Here is a 14,971-nt window from a genome sequence, read left to right on the forward strand (position 1 = left end):
AACCCACAACAACCATCGTTCTCCGGCTGTGAAAGCCTTCAACAATACAACTTCAGCTTCGTCTGTTTACCTGTTGCTGTGGAACGGGCCCCTCCCTCCTGTGAGTGAACATTCCTTCCGTGTCAGTTAAGATGACTGTTGCTGTAACTGCCTCTCTCTCCTGTGTATAAGCCATGAATATGTTTCTCTCACAGTGTGTTGTTTATTTTACTGTAAATAGTTATTAAATGAAGTTAAACATTATCTTCTTAGATGATTTAACTTCTCACTGGATTCTTCTGTTGCCTCTGCTATACGGTGGTATATCCTGCACCTGGTGAGTGAAAGGATATTGTCCCATCGTGAGGACTGTCTGGTATATTTAATTATATCTCCCCCTCACATTTTCTTCCTGCTGAACCTGTGGATCCTTGTCACTGCAGAAGCTTCTCAGAAATCCTCCAGAGTGTCACATCACCGGGAGAGCGTAATGCCAGTCCTTGGATTGCCAAATCTGGATTGGGCAAGACTTCTTCACGCTTGTGGGAGTGTGAAACAGGTAAGAAGCCCTTTACTCTTCCTTTCAAACCCTCCCCTTCTTCACATCTTCTAACATGTTGAGGGGTACAGCTGTAATTTTACCAAAGTTATGCAAAGAAACCCTTTATTAAGCATATGCATGGGAAACAAGAGAGTGTGTGTCATGTATGCCTGTCTGCATAAATACCATGTATATGTTATGTGCTACCAGTGAATACTCTGGGACTAAGGAGAGTTCTGAGTACCATTCAGTGCCTGTTATTTAGGAGCTTAGTGTGTTATCTTTGCTTTGTAGTTAAACACGTTCACTTTTAGAACCAATGTCCTTGGAGCCAGCTGCACCTAGACGAAACTATGTCTTCCCTGGGAATAGAGATGATTTCATACTCTCTGTAAATGTAGTCTAAACTGTGGTACTAACCTGAGGGTGGGACATTGCCCTATATCTAACCATGCTTTCCCTTAGCACGTCACTTCTGCCAGTTCTACTGTCTGAGCACCTTGAACTTGAGGATCTCTAATTAAAGTTCCTTCAATCAAATCACATGTGTTTGCGCTGTGGAGAACTTAGAGATTTACTTGCAAAGGACTGACAGCAAGTTCTGTATTGAGAATGGTAGGAGGAGTGTGGCAATTTGACCCCCTTGTGTGACCTCTATATTGCTGCCTCACTGATTTCCTTAGGGGGCAAATGGGCAAACTGCTGGGAGGTTGCCCACCACTGGCTGACACCTGAGATCGTAGAATCATAGAGTTGGAATGGGCCTTAAAGACCTTCTAGTCCAACCCCCTGCCCAATGCAGGAACAGCCTAAAGCGTCCCCCAAAAGTATTTGTCCAGCCGCTCCTTGAAGATTGCCAATGAGGGGGAACCCACCACATCCCTAGGCAGCTGATTCTACTGCTGAATTACACTTAACACGAAGAAGTTTTTTTCTAATGTCCAGCCAGTACCATTTCTCCTGTAGTTTAAACCCATTGTTTTCAGTCCTATCCTCTTGCCCACAGGAACAGCTCCTTTCCCTCTCCTAAGTGACAGCCTTTTAAATACTTGAATAGAACAATCATATCTTCAGCCCTCCCCTGGTCATCCTGGTTGCTCTCTTCTGCACCCGTTCCTCTTTATCCATGTCATTTTTGAGGCGAGGCCTCCGTAACTCCATAACTGATCAACACAGTATACAGCGGGACAGTAACATCCTGTGATTTGAATGTTATGCCTTTGTTGATAGGCCCCAAAATTGCATTCACTGTTTTTACTGCTGCATCACACTAGCTGCTCATATTTCGCTTCCCATCCACCTGTATCCCAAGATCTTGTTCACAAACACAGCTACCCAAAAGTGTATCCCTCATCCACTATGCATGCTTTGAACTGTTGTTACCTAGGTGAAGAACTCAGCACTTATCTGTGTAAAATCACATCTTATTCAAATCTGCCCACTTTCCCAGTGTGTTCAGATCTCAATAAATTCTAACCTTGTCCTCAAGGATGTTTGCTACTCCTCCCAGTTTGGTGTCATCTGCAAAGTTAATGAGTAATCCTTTCACACCCTCATCCAGATAATTTATAAAAAAATATTGAAAAGCACTTGGCCCAGGACTGAGCCCTCTGGCACTCCACTGGACACCTCCCTCCAATCAGACACGATCCCATTGACAACTATTCATTGGGTGCAGTTATCCATTCTTTGGATGCAGTTATCCCTATCCATCCAGTCCACAGTCCTCCAGCTTACCTATAAGAAAAGCATGAGGAACCTTGTCAAATGCTCCATGCATTTGCTCTTTTATTGCTTTTTTAATAAAAAACAATCCTGTTGAACATATGCCTGTTTCTTAAAGAGTCCTCTAGAGGAAGCAGTCCTAATATACACTGGTTAAAAGATCCTAGTTACCCTCTTCTTACAGCCTCTTCTTGTTGCACCTATTTGGGTAACCACCTATTTGAGTAACAGTTTAATTAATCTTGTTATACTGCCTAAGCTACTGAGCTGATCTGTACCATCCAACTCCCTCTTTCTTGTTTCTTTCTTTATTTGATTGATAGATTGACTGATTATGCTTCTTTCTCGCTGAGACCTAAGGCAGATTACACCATGAAAGTCAATATGATCAACAGCTAGGACATTCAGTGAGCAAATACGAGAGGCTATGGGTTGCAGAAATTTAAAAACAAGCATAAACACAACCTCGGAGACGAAAACATTGTAGGAACAAAGCATAATTAACTATACATGACATATTTAATGATGCAGAATTTAACCAGTAGGAGTATATCTATGACAACAGACAGCTCCCAGTAGAATAATCAACAGGATTTTTTCCTTTACCAAGGCATACTTCTTAGCCATTACTCACAGTACGGCCCTATTACCTGAGTGAAAAAGCCCTCCTAAATAATTCAGTTCTGCATAGTTTGTGGAAAGCCAGGAGAGTGGGAGCTTTCCTGATCTTGTTGCTTGGAAGTTGTCAGACCAACGTCCCACGGCATCCATCTCCATCGCAGTCAGGACATGGAAAAGTGTCAGGGATGATAAGAAGTTCTGGTGTTGCTATGAACCAACCTGCCTTAACTGCTGGGTAGAGGAGCTGTGATGAAATTTAAGTTCTGTTCAACAGTTGCCAGGTTTGGGCACCAGGGGCAGCTCAGGAACTATGGCACATGCACTTGTCCTGCACGGTAGACCCAATAAATGGCACCTGCTGTTCCCTCTGAGGAAGGGAGAATGGGTCCTGCAACTCCATCCTTTCCACAATGGCAGGATGGTGGGTCATCTTAGAGGCAGCCTCTGCTTCGACACTGGAGGGGCGTCCAATGCTCCATGTATGTCCAGCTGGTGTGTTTTGTCTGGACTTTGCAAGACATGAGGTGCGGACAACACCATTGCTCGATGCCATGAAGTACCCCATCTAGTGAATGCGGGTCAGCGTCTGACCCACCAGGTTGTGGGTTTGTGTATACAAGGCCTCTACATATGCCAACTTGTCTTGCTGGAGGATTTTCTTAGCAGATTGTGGCTGGGTCATTTTGGTCTGCGATGGCCAATGACATCACTCACCTTTTAAGCTTTCCAGAAGGTACCCTCCTGGAGGCCTGGCAGGCGGGCACATGGGGGGTGCCACTGGCCAGTGGCCAGACCCCCTGCCCCCGAGAGGGAAGGTGGCACACCACTGCCTCCCCAAGCCCACCAGGCCCAGTAGCCACAGTCATCAACCACCTTGCTGCATGAACAAAATAGTAGCCTCTGACCTGGAGGTCTGGCTGGCAGACACATGGGGGTGCCACCAGCTGGTGGACAGACCCCCCGCCCTCAAGAGGGGAGGCACATCACTGCCTCCCTGAGCCCACCAGACCCAGTGTTCACAGCCATCAACCACCTTGCTGCATGAGCAGACTAGTAACCTCTGACCCGGAGGCCTGGCAGGTGGGCACATGGGGGGTGTTGCAGGCCAGGAGCCAGACTCCTGCCCCTGAGAGGTAAGGAAGCAAGCTACCGCCTCTCCGAGCCTGCCAGGCCCAGCAGCTGCAGTCATCAACCACCTTACTGCTTAAGCGGAATAGTAACCTCTGAACTGGAGGCTTGGTGGGCAGGCACATAGGATGTGCTGCCAGCCAGCAGCCAGACCTCCCCCCCCCCGACAGGGGATGCAGCAAGCCAATGCCTTCCTGAGCCTTCCAGGCCTGGTGGCCGCTGTCAAAAGCCACCTTTCTGCATAAGCAGAATAGTAGCCTCTGACCCGGCACATAGGGGGTTCCACTGGCCAGCTTCCAGACCCCCTGCCCCCAAAAAGGGAAGCAGCACACCACTGCCTCCCTGAGCCTGCCAGGCCTGGCGGCCATGGTCATCAGCCATCTTTCTACATAAGCAGAATACTAACCTCTGACCTGGAGAACTGGTGTGCCTGAGAGGGTAAGGTAACCTGAGATGGTAGGTGGCATGCCAATGCCTCCCCAAGCCTGCCAGGCCTGGCAGCCACAGTCATTAACCACCTTGCTGTGTGAACGGAATAATAACCTCCAACCCAGAGGCCCACTGGGTGGACACGTGGGGGGTGCCACTGGCCGGCAGTCAGACTCCCCACCCCCAAGAGGGGAGGTGGCATGCCAATGCCTCCCTGAGCCTGCCAGGCCCAGCAGCTACAGTCATCAACCACCTTGTTGCATATGCGGAATCATAACCTCCAACCCGGAGGCCTGATGGGTGGTGCATAGGGGGTGCCACCAACTGGTGGCCAGACTCCCCCTCTCAGAGGTGAGGTGGCCTGCCTTCACAAGGCTATTAATTCTAATAAAGCAATTATGTAAGTGTTCTGCATTGAAACTATGTTACAGTACCTATGACTCACTTACCAATTTGGTCACAATCACCGGGGGATAATTCAGGGCTGTGTTTTTGTTCTCCATGTTTTCAATGTATTGTAATACAACCTCCTCCCCAAAATTTTCATCTACTGAGCTTCATGCCCCAAAGTTGGCCGATCACCCAGTTTACATTCTTCCTTATGCAGATGAGGCTATCTTATGGCCAGGATACATATCTTTTCTTTGGCAATATTATGTATATTATACTTTGGACAACTGAGGTGGGGGCGGAGGTTGGAAAGGAACATGAAGAGCCTTCTGAGAAATTCCACTCCTGTCTTACAAGACAAATTTATGTATGTTCTTCTGATAAGACAGGAGTGAAATTTCTCAGAAGGTTCTTCATGTTCCTTTCCAAACTCCCCTAGGTGTACAAAGTATAATATACATAATATTGCCAAAGAAAAGATCCCCTGAGGAAAAAGGCACAATAGAACACAGGTTATGCTGTGCCCTTGTCCAAAGCTCAGTTCTTGTGCTAGTAGCTCCAGTGCAGAATGGTGCAGGGAAAAAATTCTAGTTACTTATTCAACTCTCCTTCCAAATGCAAAGTTCTTCGATGCAACCCAAACAGAAGCTCTTTGCCTCAGAACCTGTGTTTGTGACAGGCACCAGTCCATGTTTTATAGTAGGGAATAGTCTCCAGAGGGATGTGTTATTTGGGCTTATCCAAAGCTTGTTTTGGGGTACAGCCTCCCCCCAGTTTCTGCAAGTGCTTTTTTTCTTCGGGACTTCCCACTTTGGAACTGTCAGTCAAATTACTGGGCTTTGACCCGGAAACAGCATCAGTCCCCTTGGAGGGCAGAGTCCCCTGAACATGGGGGTGTATGGAGTCTGTGGATCCAAGTTCTATTTTGGGTTGGCAGAACTTTTCAATTCTCCATAATATTTGTGTTTGAGTTAGAAAATAGGAAATGTGAACAAGGAACTGGGAATTCAGAACCAACTTTAGCCTCATAGAATAGAACCATCACTTCGGGAACACAGCAAGGAACACCTCGGGGCACAGCTTAAGTTCCTGACAGGAACCTGCCTACTGTTTTCCGGAATCCCAATAACACCCAGTCCAAAATCCAGTTAATAATAATAGGATTGTATCTGCAGCTGGAGTGCTGGAGTGCTCCCATCCTATGGAGATCAAACTGTCCCCCTCTGTCATTTTCTTCTGCCAGGGGGTGAAGGCTTCTCTGTTGCACCGGGCATTTCCTCCCTGACCCTCCTTCCTATATATCTGTTTTGAATGTCGAGGTGTTTTATTATTGTTTTTATATAATGTATTTTAAACCCTTGTTTTATTTTTTTTTTCATTTGTGGTTTTGGGAACTCTATGATGAGTAGAAAAGAGGCATAAAAATATTTAAAACATAACAAACCAAACAAACAAATAGGTTGCCAAGGGAAGAAAACAGCTTTTTAAAAAAATCAAATTTCAATAAGTAAAATTTTAACTTACTGCTGTGATAAATTCTGATGTTGCTCAGATTTTAAATGGGTAATTTGTATATGAATGTCTTTTCATTTCAGCTTTCCTTTTACCTCCTCTCTGCTGTTCCTTCCACTATCAAAACTCTGATTATAAGCACCAAACTCATTGATGCTCGATACTGGAAACAGCAACAAAATGCCAGAAGTTGCAGAACGGTTGAAGAAAATTAATGATCTTTTCTTTATGACACCAGGACACTCACTTTGTCGGAGAAAGACTAATGTTTAATTTAATTTGACTTCTTGTGGTCTCCTGTTATTAACTGAACTGAGTCTAGTAGATAAAGTGTTTGTTGTCTAAACATCTATTTTCCTTGTTTTGTCCTCTGATGTTGGTCATACTGTGTGTTTAAGCATTTTGTAATTATGAGAAAATATTTTCTTAAAAAAAGAAACCAGACCAGTGACAAATCAAGCTCAGTGTTCCCTATGCTGACTGGAAGCAGCTCTCTGAGGGCTCAGAGGAAGGCCTTTTCGTAGCACTTGCTATCTGACCTCATAACTGGAGATGCCAAGGTTTGAATCCGGGATCTTCTGAATGCGAAGCCAGTCAAGAACGGAATCTCTGGAATCTCTACAATTACCTGAGCAGATTCCCCACGCTACACCATTCTGACAAAAATAGTTCATACAAAAATTTCATATATCAGTGGCAGGGAAATGACATTCAAATAGAACGGCCAAAGAATAAATAGTAGTCAAAGAAATTTCTTAAAGTCCCAAAACGGAGATGCAGTAACAGTCTCTTGAAGAACAGTGATGGACCTTTTTTCCAAGGAAATGTTTATAATGATGCTCTCATCTTATTTTAATATCGTTTGGACCGAACAAGGAAAGGTGGCAGACATCAAGGAATGAAGACCTGGCAAGGAGCCGGTCATCAAAACGCTTGTTTCCAAACTGCATCAGGGGGTCAACATACCTCCCAGCCAAATCTCCAGAATCTGCAATAAAATCCATTGTATCTAATAAAATCATAAAGTCTTTTTACTTTGGCTTATTCGGTTTTTTTGACATTGAGTCTCGCCAACATTGACACCTTGTAAATTTCAAGCGGTAGCCCGACGCACCTCACATTGGCGGTACGCAAATCAATTAGCAAAAGACCAGCTTTAAAGGAACTTCTTAAAGACGCCACATCCCCTGGGAAACCCTTATAGCATATTAAAGGCACAGTTATACATACAACAAGTAACTTGTTTTACTATTTTACTGTTTGAATTGTTACGGCTTATGGCTAAGACAATAAACACGAGTGGAGTGAAGTGAACTGTAACATTGCAAATCAATATCAATCAATAACTCATAGGAAGCAGGATAAATTAAACTCATGGTTCAAAACCAAGGGTGTCATGGCCCGGTCTGAGAGTGAGGTCTCCTCTGGAGGAGAGGAGCCTCGTGTAGCCAGCCAGGACTCCTCAGGAGAAGAGGAGCCCTGTGTAGCCAGCCCTAGCCCTGATTCAGCAGAAGCCAGCAATCAGGAGCAACAGCTGCTGGCTGATCAGAGCTTGCAGCCAGCAGCTGAGACACCAGCACCCTCTAGCCCCTACACCACAGGGGAAGCTCAGCCAGGGACTTCTACAGGTGCAGCGCAGCCAAGAGCCTCCACCCCCCCAGGTTCACCCATGTCCAAGGAACGCCGCAGGCAGCGCCAGAGACTGGAACTGCAGGAGAGACGGCGCAGTGCTCGTCTCTTGAGCCAACGCCAGCTGCTGGAGAGTGATGATGAGTAGTGTCAGGATGGAGCCCCAGCAGCTGGCTGAAAGCCACGCCTGGCTATAAGAGCCAGTCTGGAGGAACTGCCGGGCGTGGAAGCAATGTGTCTATTGCCTGCAACCACTCCGTGTTCTGCGAACCTTGCCCATGCCTACGCCTGCTTTTGGACCTGACACTACCGGTAAATGACCTTGGACTGTACCTGACCTTGCTCTTGGACTCTGGACTCACTCCTGGCGTTATTTCGTGCTCTGACCACTAGTTTGACCTGGCTTTTGCTCTTGGAACTCCCCTCAGACTCTGCCATTAAGGTTTGGACTTGAACCATCCTGCTTGGGCTGGCCCAGCCCGTGACAGAGGGTTTCAAAAGCCCTTGATAAGACTGAGATCCTATTCTGTACCCAGGATGATGGGAAGTAACTAGGCATGTGCCTTCGATGTCTGGCATTGCCCCAGTTTACTATCTCAGGCATTGTAAGAAATATGGGAAACATGTTCCATGTTCATTGTATGATTTAAATTTACTGTCTAGCAAGGACTGAGCTGTCAATCACAGAATCAGTGTATCGTCATGACTAGGGTTTAGGATCAGGATCCCCGTGGGAGACAGAAAGTACGTAGGAGAACATAGACCATTGTATATACTTAGAACATTGTATGTAGTCTACCATCTTAGGGGGAGATACACTATGGGCATTGGATGTAGCAGATGCCATGTTGGAAGTCAAATTTCACAGCATATCTCTGCAAAGTTGTGACACAATAAGTGGACATCTGTACAGATGTTGGAGGTCTTCCTCCACCATTATGAGGAAGGAAGCTGACTTTTCCTTGACTGGCAGCTGAGTATCAAGGACTCTCTCTAAGTGCTACTTTTTTATTTATTTAGAGAATTAATATGCTGCCTCTCCAATGTCCCACACAAGGAGGCTTGAAAAGTAAAAACATGGTAATAATGTCATAAGATTTAAATATATGGAAACAAATATTTGTTTAAAAGCCAGGAAATAGAGCCACAAGCAAAAAAAAACCCCAGCATTAAAAACATTCTGCAACCTGAAATGATACTCATAAAATGGTCCTCAGACTACAAGCAGATTAGAAGAAGAAATTTAAAAGAGTGAAAAAGAAATGTTTTGGCCTGGTGCCTAGTGAAAGTAAGGCATGCCCCATGCAAGTTTATAGTAGAAGTGTTCTTCTGTTTATTATTCTTAACTATTTTAATTGACCCCCCCCCCCTTTTGTTCTCCAAGGAGTTCAGGGAAGCATACAAGGTTTTACCCTCCCCTGATTTATCTTTGAAGCCATCTTGTAGGGTAAGCTTAGACTGACAATGTGTGACTGGCCCAAGGTCAACCAGCAAGCTTACATGGAAGAGTAGGAATTTGAACCTGGAGTCTCTCAGATCCTAGCATAAAACCATTACACTACACTGGCTTTAAGCTCTCCTCAGTGGCACTACCAAGAAGCAAAAAAACTGCCTGGCACCTCCTCTAGTATGTGAGATGATTTTGCTAAATGGGTGTTATTTCACCACCAGTCCCTGTGCTTCAGCCCCAGGGGAATTGGGTGGATGTTTAAAAGCACAGGGAGTCTTCAGTGTTTCATTACTTTGGAAAGCCTCTTCAGCCAAGCTTTGAAGGAGACTGTAGATGATTCCTCTTTGTCAGTAGCAAGAGGCAGAAAACCTCCCACTTCTGGCAAGAGACATTTGCAAGGAAAGAACAGGCTAAAGCGCTCAACTAGGTGCTGGGAAATGCGTCCCTTGGCCCTTTTCCTCTTTGTAGCCTGCTTGCCCGCTGTTTGGCAGATGGAGCAGAAGGCACTGGATGAATTTGTGAACCTTCTTGACCCTCACTACAGTTACACAGTCCTGGAGAAGAAGACTTTCAACTTTCTTTACGATTTCACTGTTATTACCATCAACATGACTTCCCAGAAGTGGCTGGATGGTAAGTACCAATGCAGGGAATGTTATTCGGACAGCTCTTGGAGTGAAAAGGATGAGGGCAACATGTTCGATTTGGTGAGGGAGGCATTGAAATAGGAATTTGCTTTGGATGGGAAGTGGACAATTATAGGAACTTCCAAGGTCCCACTGGTTTGGATACAAGGATATACCGCGCCTTTCTTTTCACCCCAGAGCCACCTATCAGTGCCCCAAAGGTGCTGCTATGGGTTGAAACACCCACAAGTACTAAGTACAGGATGGCATGGGTGACTGCAGAGAGGAAGAAGAAGCAAGTGAGATTTCTCCTTCTGCCTCTTGCATCAGCAGAGCCTGTGGCTCAGGAAGGAAATAAGTGGAAAGGATATATGGGAATTATTGCTGTTGGTCTAATTTGGCAGAGAAGTAGGATCTTCCCTACCAGAACTTTGGAACTACCACTGATGAACTTTGCACTGATTCCTGATTGGTGCAACTTCATATCTGATATCCTACTGGAGAAAACTTCAGGATTTGGACTATTATAAGATAATACAACCAACCTTTGAAAGAAGGGCACTAGAATACGCATGGGAATTGCACATGGTATATGTGTTGAGATAGACTGGGAATATGCTGATAATATCCAGAAGATGACCAAATGGTTCTTCCTGGGTCGGCTATTGTGCCATCCAGGAATTGTAATTGCAAAGAGATTTTGTTTATTTAACTAGCAAAATGGGTCAGGTTTTATGGTCAAGGAAGTGTGAGGAGCTCTGGATGAAATGATTTCTTGTGGCACCAGGTTCGTTGGGCTGTACCCATGCTGTGAGTGGCTTTTATCACTTTCTTTGCTTCGACCAGGACAGTTTCCTTTAGTTGAAAAAGAGATGCATTTCCCCTTACATCTGGCATTGTGAGAGCAAACTTTCTTGGGGCATATTTCTTGCATTCCTAACATCTTAAAGTCAGGTGATTTTAGGAGTTATTTGTCCCATGTCTCTGATTGAAGTTAGCCACAGGACCATTGGAACATACATATTACTGGTCTTTAATGGGACCAATGGGCTCAGTAACGGGGGGCAGTGTCAGATTCACACTACAGCGTATAGAGATTGGCTTTGGGGTCCCCACCCTTTACTATGTATCCAGGGCAAGATAGACCCTTGGTCTTCTGGACAGAAGAAGGGAAACAGAAGCAGCAACCAGAAAGGTAAAAATCATTAATTGATCAAATGACCCTCTTATACCTACCAGAGGATGAAGAAATTTTGTTTTCTGTAACATTTCTTCAAAGATTGCTCCATTCAGCTCTGTTTTAATTACTCTTCTGTGAGTTTTTAATATGTATTTTAGTTTTGTTTTAATTGTTTTAATGATTTCATGACCTGATGTGTAGCTTTTTCCTTTTAATTTTTAGCTATTATGGTGACTGAAATGTGGCATACAAATTTCATTGTTAATGATGATAATTACAACGATAATGCAGAATGCAGAATTGTATGTTTCTCTTCCCAGAATCTGAAGTGGACAAACCAGTCTGGAGCCATAATTTGACAATCTATGTGCCCAAAACTAGGAAGGTGGAAAAATCATGTCTCCTCTTCATCAGACCTGACAAAAAGGATGAATCGACTTCACCTGATCCCTTCCATTTTAAAGACTTTGGAGCATTAGTACTGTCAACAAAATCGTACGTGAAAAGAGTCACTAAGTGACAGAAACTACCCCATGGTGTCTTAGGGCAGCTGCTCTTTGCAACTGGCAAAAATGAATGTTTACCAGTCTGAGAATTAAGAACCATGAGAGATTCCCACACCCTTGAAATATACAATTTTTGAATTTATTTGGTACATTTCTGTCCCGCCTCTCCTATAAGGAGGATAAGCAGGCATACGTTAATCTTACCCCTCCTCCATTTTATCCTCACTACAACCCTGTGAGGTAGGTTATGGTGAGAGAGAGTTACTAACCCAGTGACTAAGTCTACAACAGATGAAGAATTTAGTCCGATCCAAAAGTTGTAATCCATTGTAATTATAATTGTAAGAAACATCTGTCTGGAGGCTGTAAAATAATGTGAGGTTAGAGAACAATTGAGACAGTTAGGTGTTACATCGTAAACCCCAAATGTCTTCTATGGTGAACGGCGTCCAATCCTTCATTTCAACATCGAGAAACTGAGAGCTCATTTGTTACTGGATACAAAACTGACAGTTCTTTGTCAATCTGTTTATTATGGCCATAGACCAGCATAATGCATGAAATTACACTACCCTAAAATATGATTTAAAATGTGGTACCGATATACAAAAAGTTATAGGCATATAAATAATTCCAAGTGAGTAGACTGTTCCTTCTCTGCAGGGTCGTAGCAGAGCTGAGGCCAGTTCCTGACCAGCCACTCACCTTCTATGTAAGTCCTGGGGGGGCTTCTCTGGGCTGAAACTTCCCTCCCTCTCCCAAGGCAGTCAATTTCCCGATACGTTCCTCAGAGCCCCTTCTCTCCGTCTGCTCCAATGGGACAGATGTTTTCTTTTAAAGACAAATACAATCAGGTCAATGTTGCTGCTGTCTGCATTTCCAATGAAATTCTACGCCAGGGACCAACACCTTTTCGATATCCAGTTCGATATCCCATTACCTTTGCCAAAGTAGATTCAACATTTATATTTTTTTTGTTTCTTGTTTCTGTTCCAGAATCACCCTTTAGGACACAAGAACAGCAGAGGATATGATATAATGGCATATTCCTGGTGGAGGTTTCTGAATGACATGACAGCACCTCCACACTGGCTTGTGCAATTCCCCATGGTCAAGGTAACCCGCATATTAGTCGCCTCCAGGGCTTGCAATTGAACAGTGACTCCACTCCCTCTCTTTTAAGATCACCTTTTATCTGCATGTTCTTCTAATTCTGAGTCAGCAAATCAGTGTGAAAAAGGAAGTCAACAAAGGTTTGGCCCTCGTCTGACCAGCCCTGTCACATGATCAACCCATATTCCACCAACTCCGCTCCTGATCCCAGCTGGGAGAAGGCGGGAAGTGGATATTGCCATCTGGTCCGCTCATGATTAAAGCAGGGTGAAGGCAGGGAATGGACATTGCCACCTGTTCCACTCCTGAATCCTGGACAGTCAAAGGGGTGGTGGGCAATCCTATCTGCTCTGCGCCTGATTCAGGCTGGGTAAAGAGTGGGGGTAGGCATTGCTGGCTAGGTTAAAGGAGGAGCAGGCATTTCCTCCTGCTCTGCTCCTAATCCCATCCGGATGAAAGAGGGGGTGGGCTTTGCCACCTTCTCTGTTCCTGATCCCAGCTGGGTGAAGATGGGAGGGCATTGCTGCCTGCTCTGTGCCTGATTCTGGTGGGTTGAAGGCAGAGAGGGCATGGCCACCTGCTAATGGTGCAAGTGGGCATGGGCAATGCTGCCTGCTTTGCACCTGATTCTGGTGGGTGAAAGGGAGCAGGCATTGCAGCCTGCTGCTCTCCTGATCCCAGCTGGTGGATGGCATTGCCACCTGCTCTATGCCTGATTCTGGTGGGTTGAAAAGGGGCAGGCATTTCTGGTTGGGTGAAGGTGATTGGCATTGCCGCCTGCTCCGCACCTGATCCGAGCTGGGTAAAGGGGGGGTGGGCATTGCTACCTGTTCTGCTCCTGAACCCAACTGGGTGATGTCGGGGCTGGCCATTTCCACCAACTCCGCTCCTGATCCCAGCTGGGAGAAGGCAGGGAGTGGGTATTGCCACCTGTTCCGCTCCTGTATCCTGGACAGGCGAAGGGGTGGTGGGCAATCCTATCTGCTCTGTGCCTGATTCAGACTGGGTAAAAAGTGGGGGTAGGCATTGCTGGCTAGGTTAAAGGAGGAGCAGGCATTTCCTCCTGCTCTGCGCCTAATTCCATCTGGATGTAAGAAGGGGGTGGGCTTTGCCACCTGCTCTGTCCCTGATCCCAGCTGGGTGAAGATGGGAGGGCATCGCTGCCTGCTCTGTGCCTGATTCTGGTGGGTTGAAGGGAGAGAGGGCATGGCCACCTGCTCCGTTCCTGATCCCAGCCTGGTGAAGGTGGGGGGTGGGCAATGCTGCCTGCCTTGCACCTGATTCTGGTGGGTGAAAGGGGTCAGGCATTGCAGCCTGCTCCTCTCCTTATCCCAGCTGGTGAATGGGACTGGGCATTGCCACCTGCTCTATGCCTGATTCCGGTGAGTTGAAAAGGGGTGAGCATTTCCAATTGGGTGAAGGGTGCTTGGCATTGCCGCCTGCTCTGCTCCTGATCCCAGCTGGGTGATGGTGAGGTGGGGTGGGCATTGACACCTGATCCCCTCCTCATTCTGGCATGGAGTTTCTGCTGTGGCATGCTCTCTGGAGGGGGAAGGCTGCCTCACCTGGACTTCTCTTCATGGCAGTGCCCTCTTGTGAGGCACCAGAGTAGAAAGTGAGTTGTCTGGAACATGCTTACTCTTTTATATAGTAGGATGTGCCAGAGAGGCAACCTAAGTGCGTCCATCTCTTGATTCCCATGAACTCTTGTTCTGTCACTGCAGGCCACCATAAGAGCTATTGACACTATCACAGCCTACGTGAAGGAAGAGTATTATAGAGACATCACAAAGTTTACATTGGCCGGCATTTCCATGGTACGTGAATGTCATACTAGATCATTTGCAGCTTAGAGGCTTTTTGCCTTTGTTGCCATGCACATGGTGGTGTGGGTAATATCCCACTGACCACCCAACCTGCATCCCATTCTCTTACTCTCAAATAATTGTTGTCTGACTGTTCATTTCCATTCCACCCACCTGAATCCCTTTCTGCACCCCTTTTATTCTTCCTGCAGGCTGGATGGGCCTCCTGGCTGACAGCAGCAGTTGACAAGAGGGTTGAAGCCATTATTCCCATTGCCATGGATTTGCTGAATATCAATGAGGTAATATTGCAGCTGCAGTCCAGTATCTCCATGGA

At 45.8% G+C, this 14,971-nt stretch overlaps 1 protein-coding gene and 1 long non-coding RNA gene across 2 annotated transcripts in view; both read left to right on the top strand.

Annotated features, from left to right (window-relative positions):
- The first annotated feature begins 434 nt into the window (after positions 1 to 434).
- LOC129326462 (uncharacterized) lies at positions 435 to 7,359 on the top strand. The gene is made up of 2 exons (XR_008596696.1): positions 435 to 538; positions 6,409 to 7,359. It is a non-coding gene; the product is annotated as an uncharacterized LOC129326462 (long non-coding RNA).
- A 2,482-nt stretch (positions 7,360 to 9,841) lies between these two features.
- The window catches only part of LOC129326328 (autocrine proliferation repressor protein A-like), a 33,878-nt gene continuing 28,748 nt past the window's right edge, over positions 9,842 to 14,971 (top strand). The window contains exons 1-6 of the mRNA XM_054974482.1: positions 9,842 to 10,037; positions 11,531 to 11,705; positions 12,380 to 12,428; positions 12,713 to 12,832; positions 14,554 to 14,646; positions 14,847 to 14,936. Of these exons, the coding sequence (XP_054830457.1) occupies positions 9,842 to 10,037; positions 11,531 to 11,705; positions 12,380 to 12,428; positions 12,713 to 12,832; positions 14,554 to 14,646; positions 14,847 to 14,936 (723 nt within the window). The remainder of the gene's footprint in view (positions 10,038 to 11,530; positions 11,706 to 12,379; positions 12,429 to 12,712; positions 12,833 to 14,553; positions 14,647 to 14,846; positions 14,937 to 14,971) is intronic.

Source organism: Eublepharis macularius, chromosome 3 (assembly GCF_028583425.1).
Source record: "Eublepharis macularius isolate TG4126 chromosome 3, MPM_Emac_v1.0, whole genome shotgun sequence".
NCBI lineage: Eukaryota > Metazoa > Chordata > Lepidosauria > Squamata > Eublepharidae > Eublepharis > Eublepharis macularius.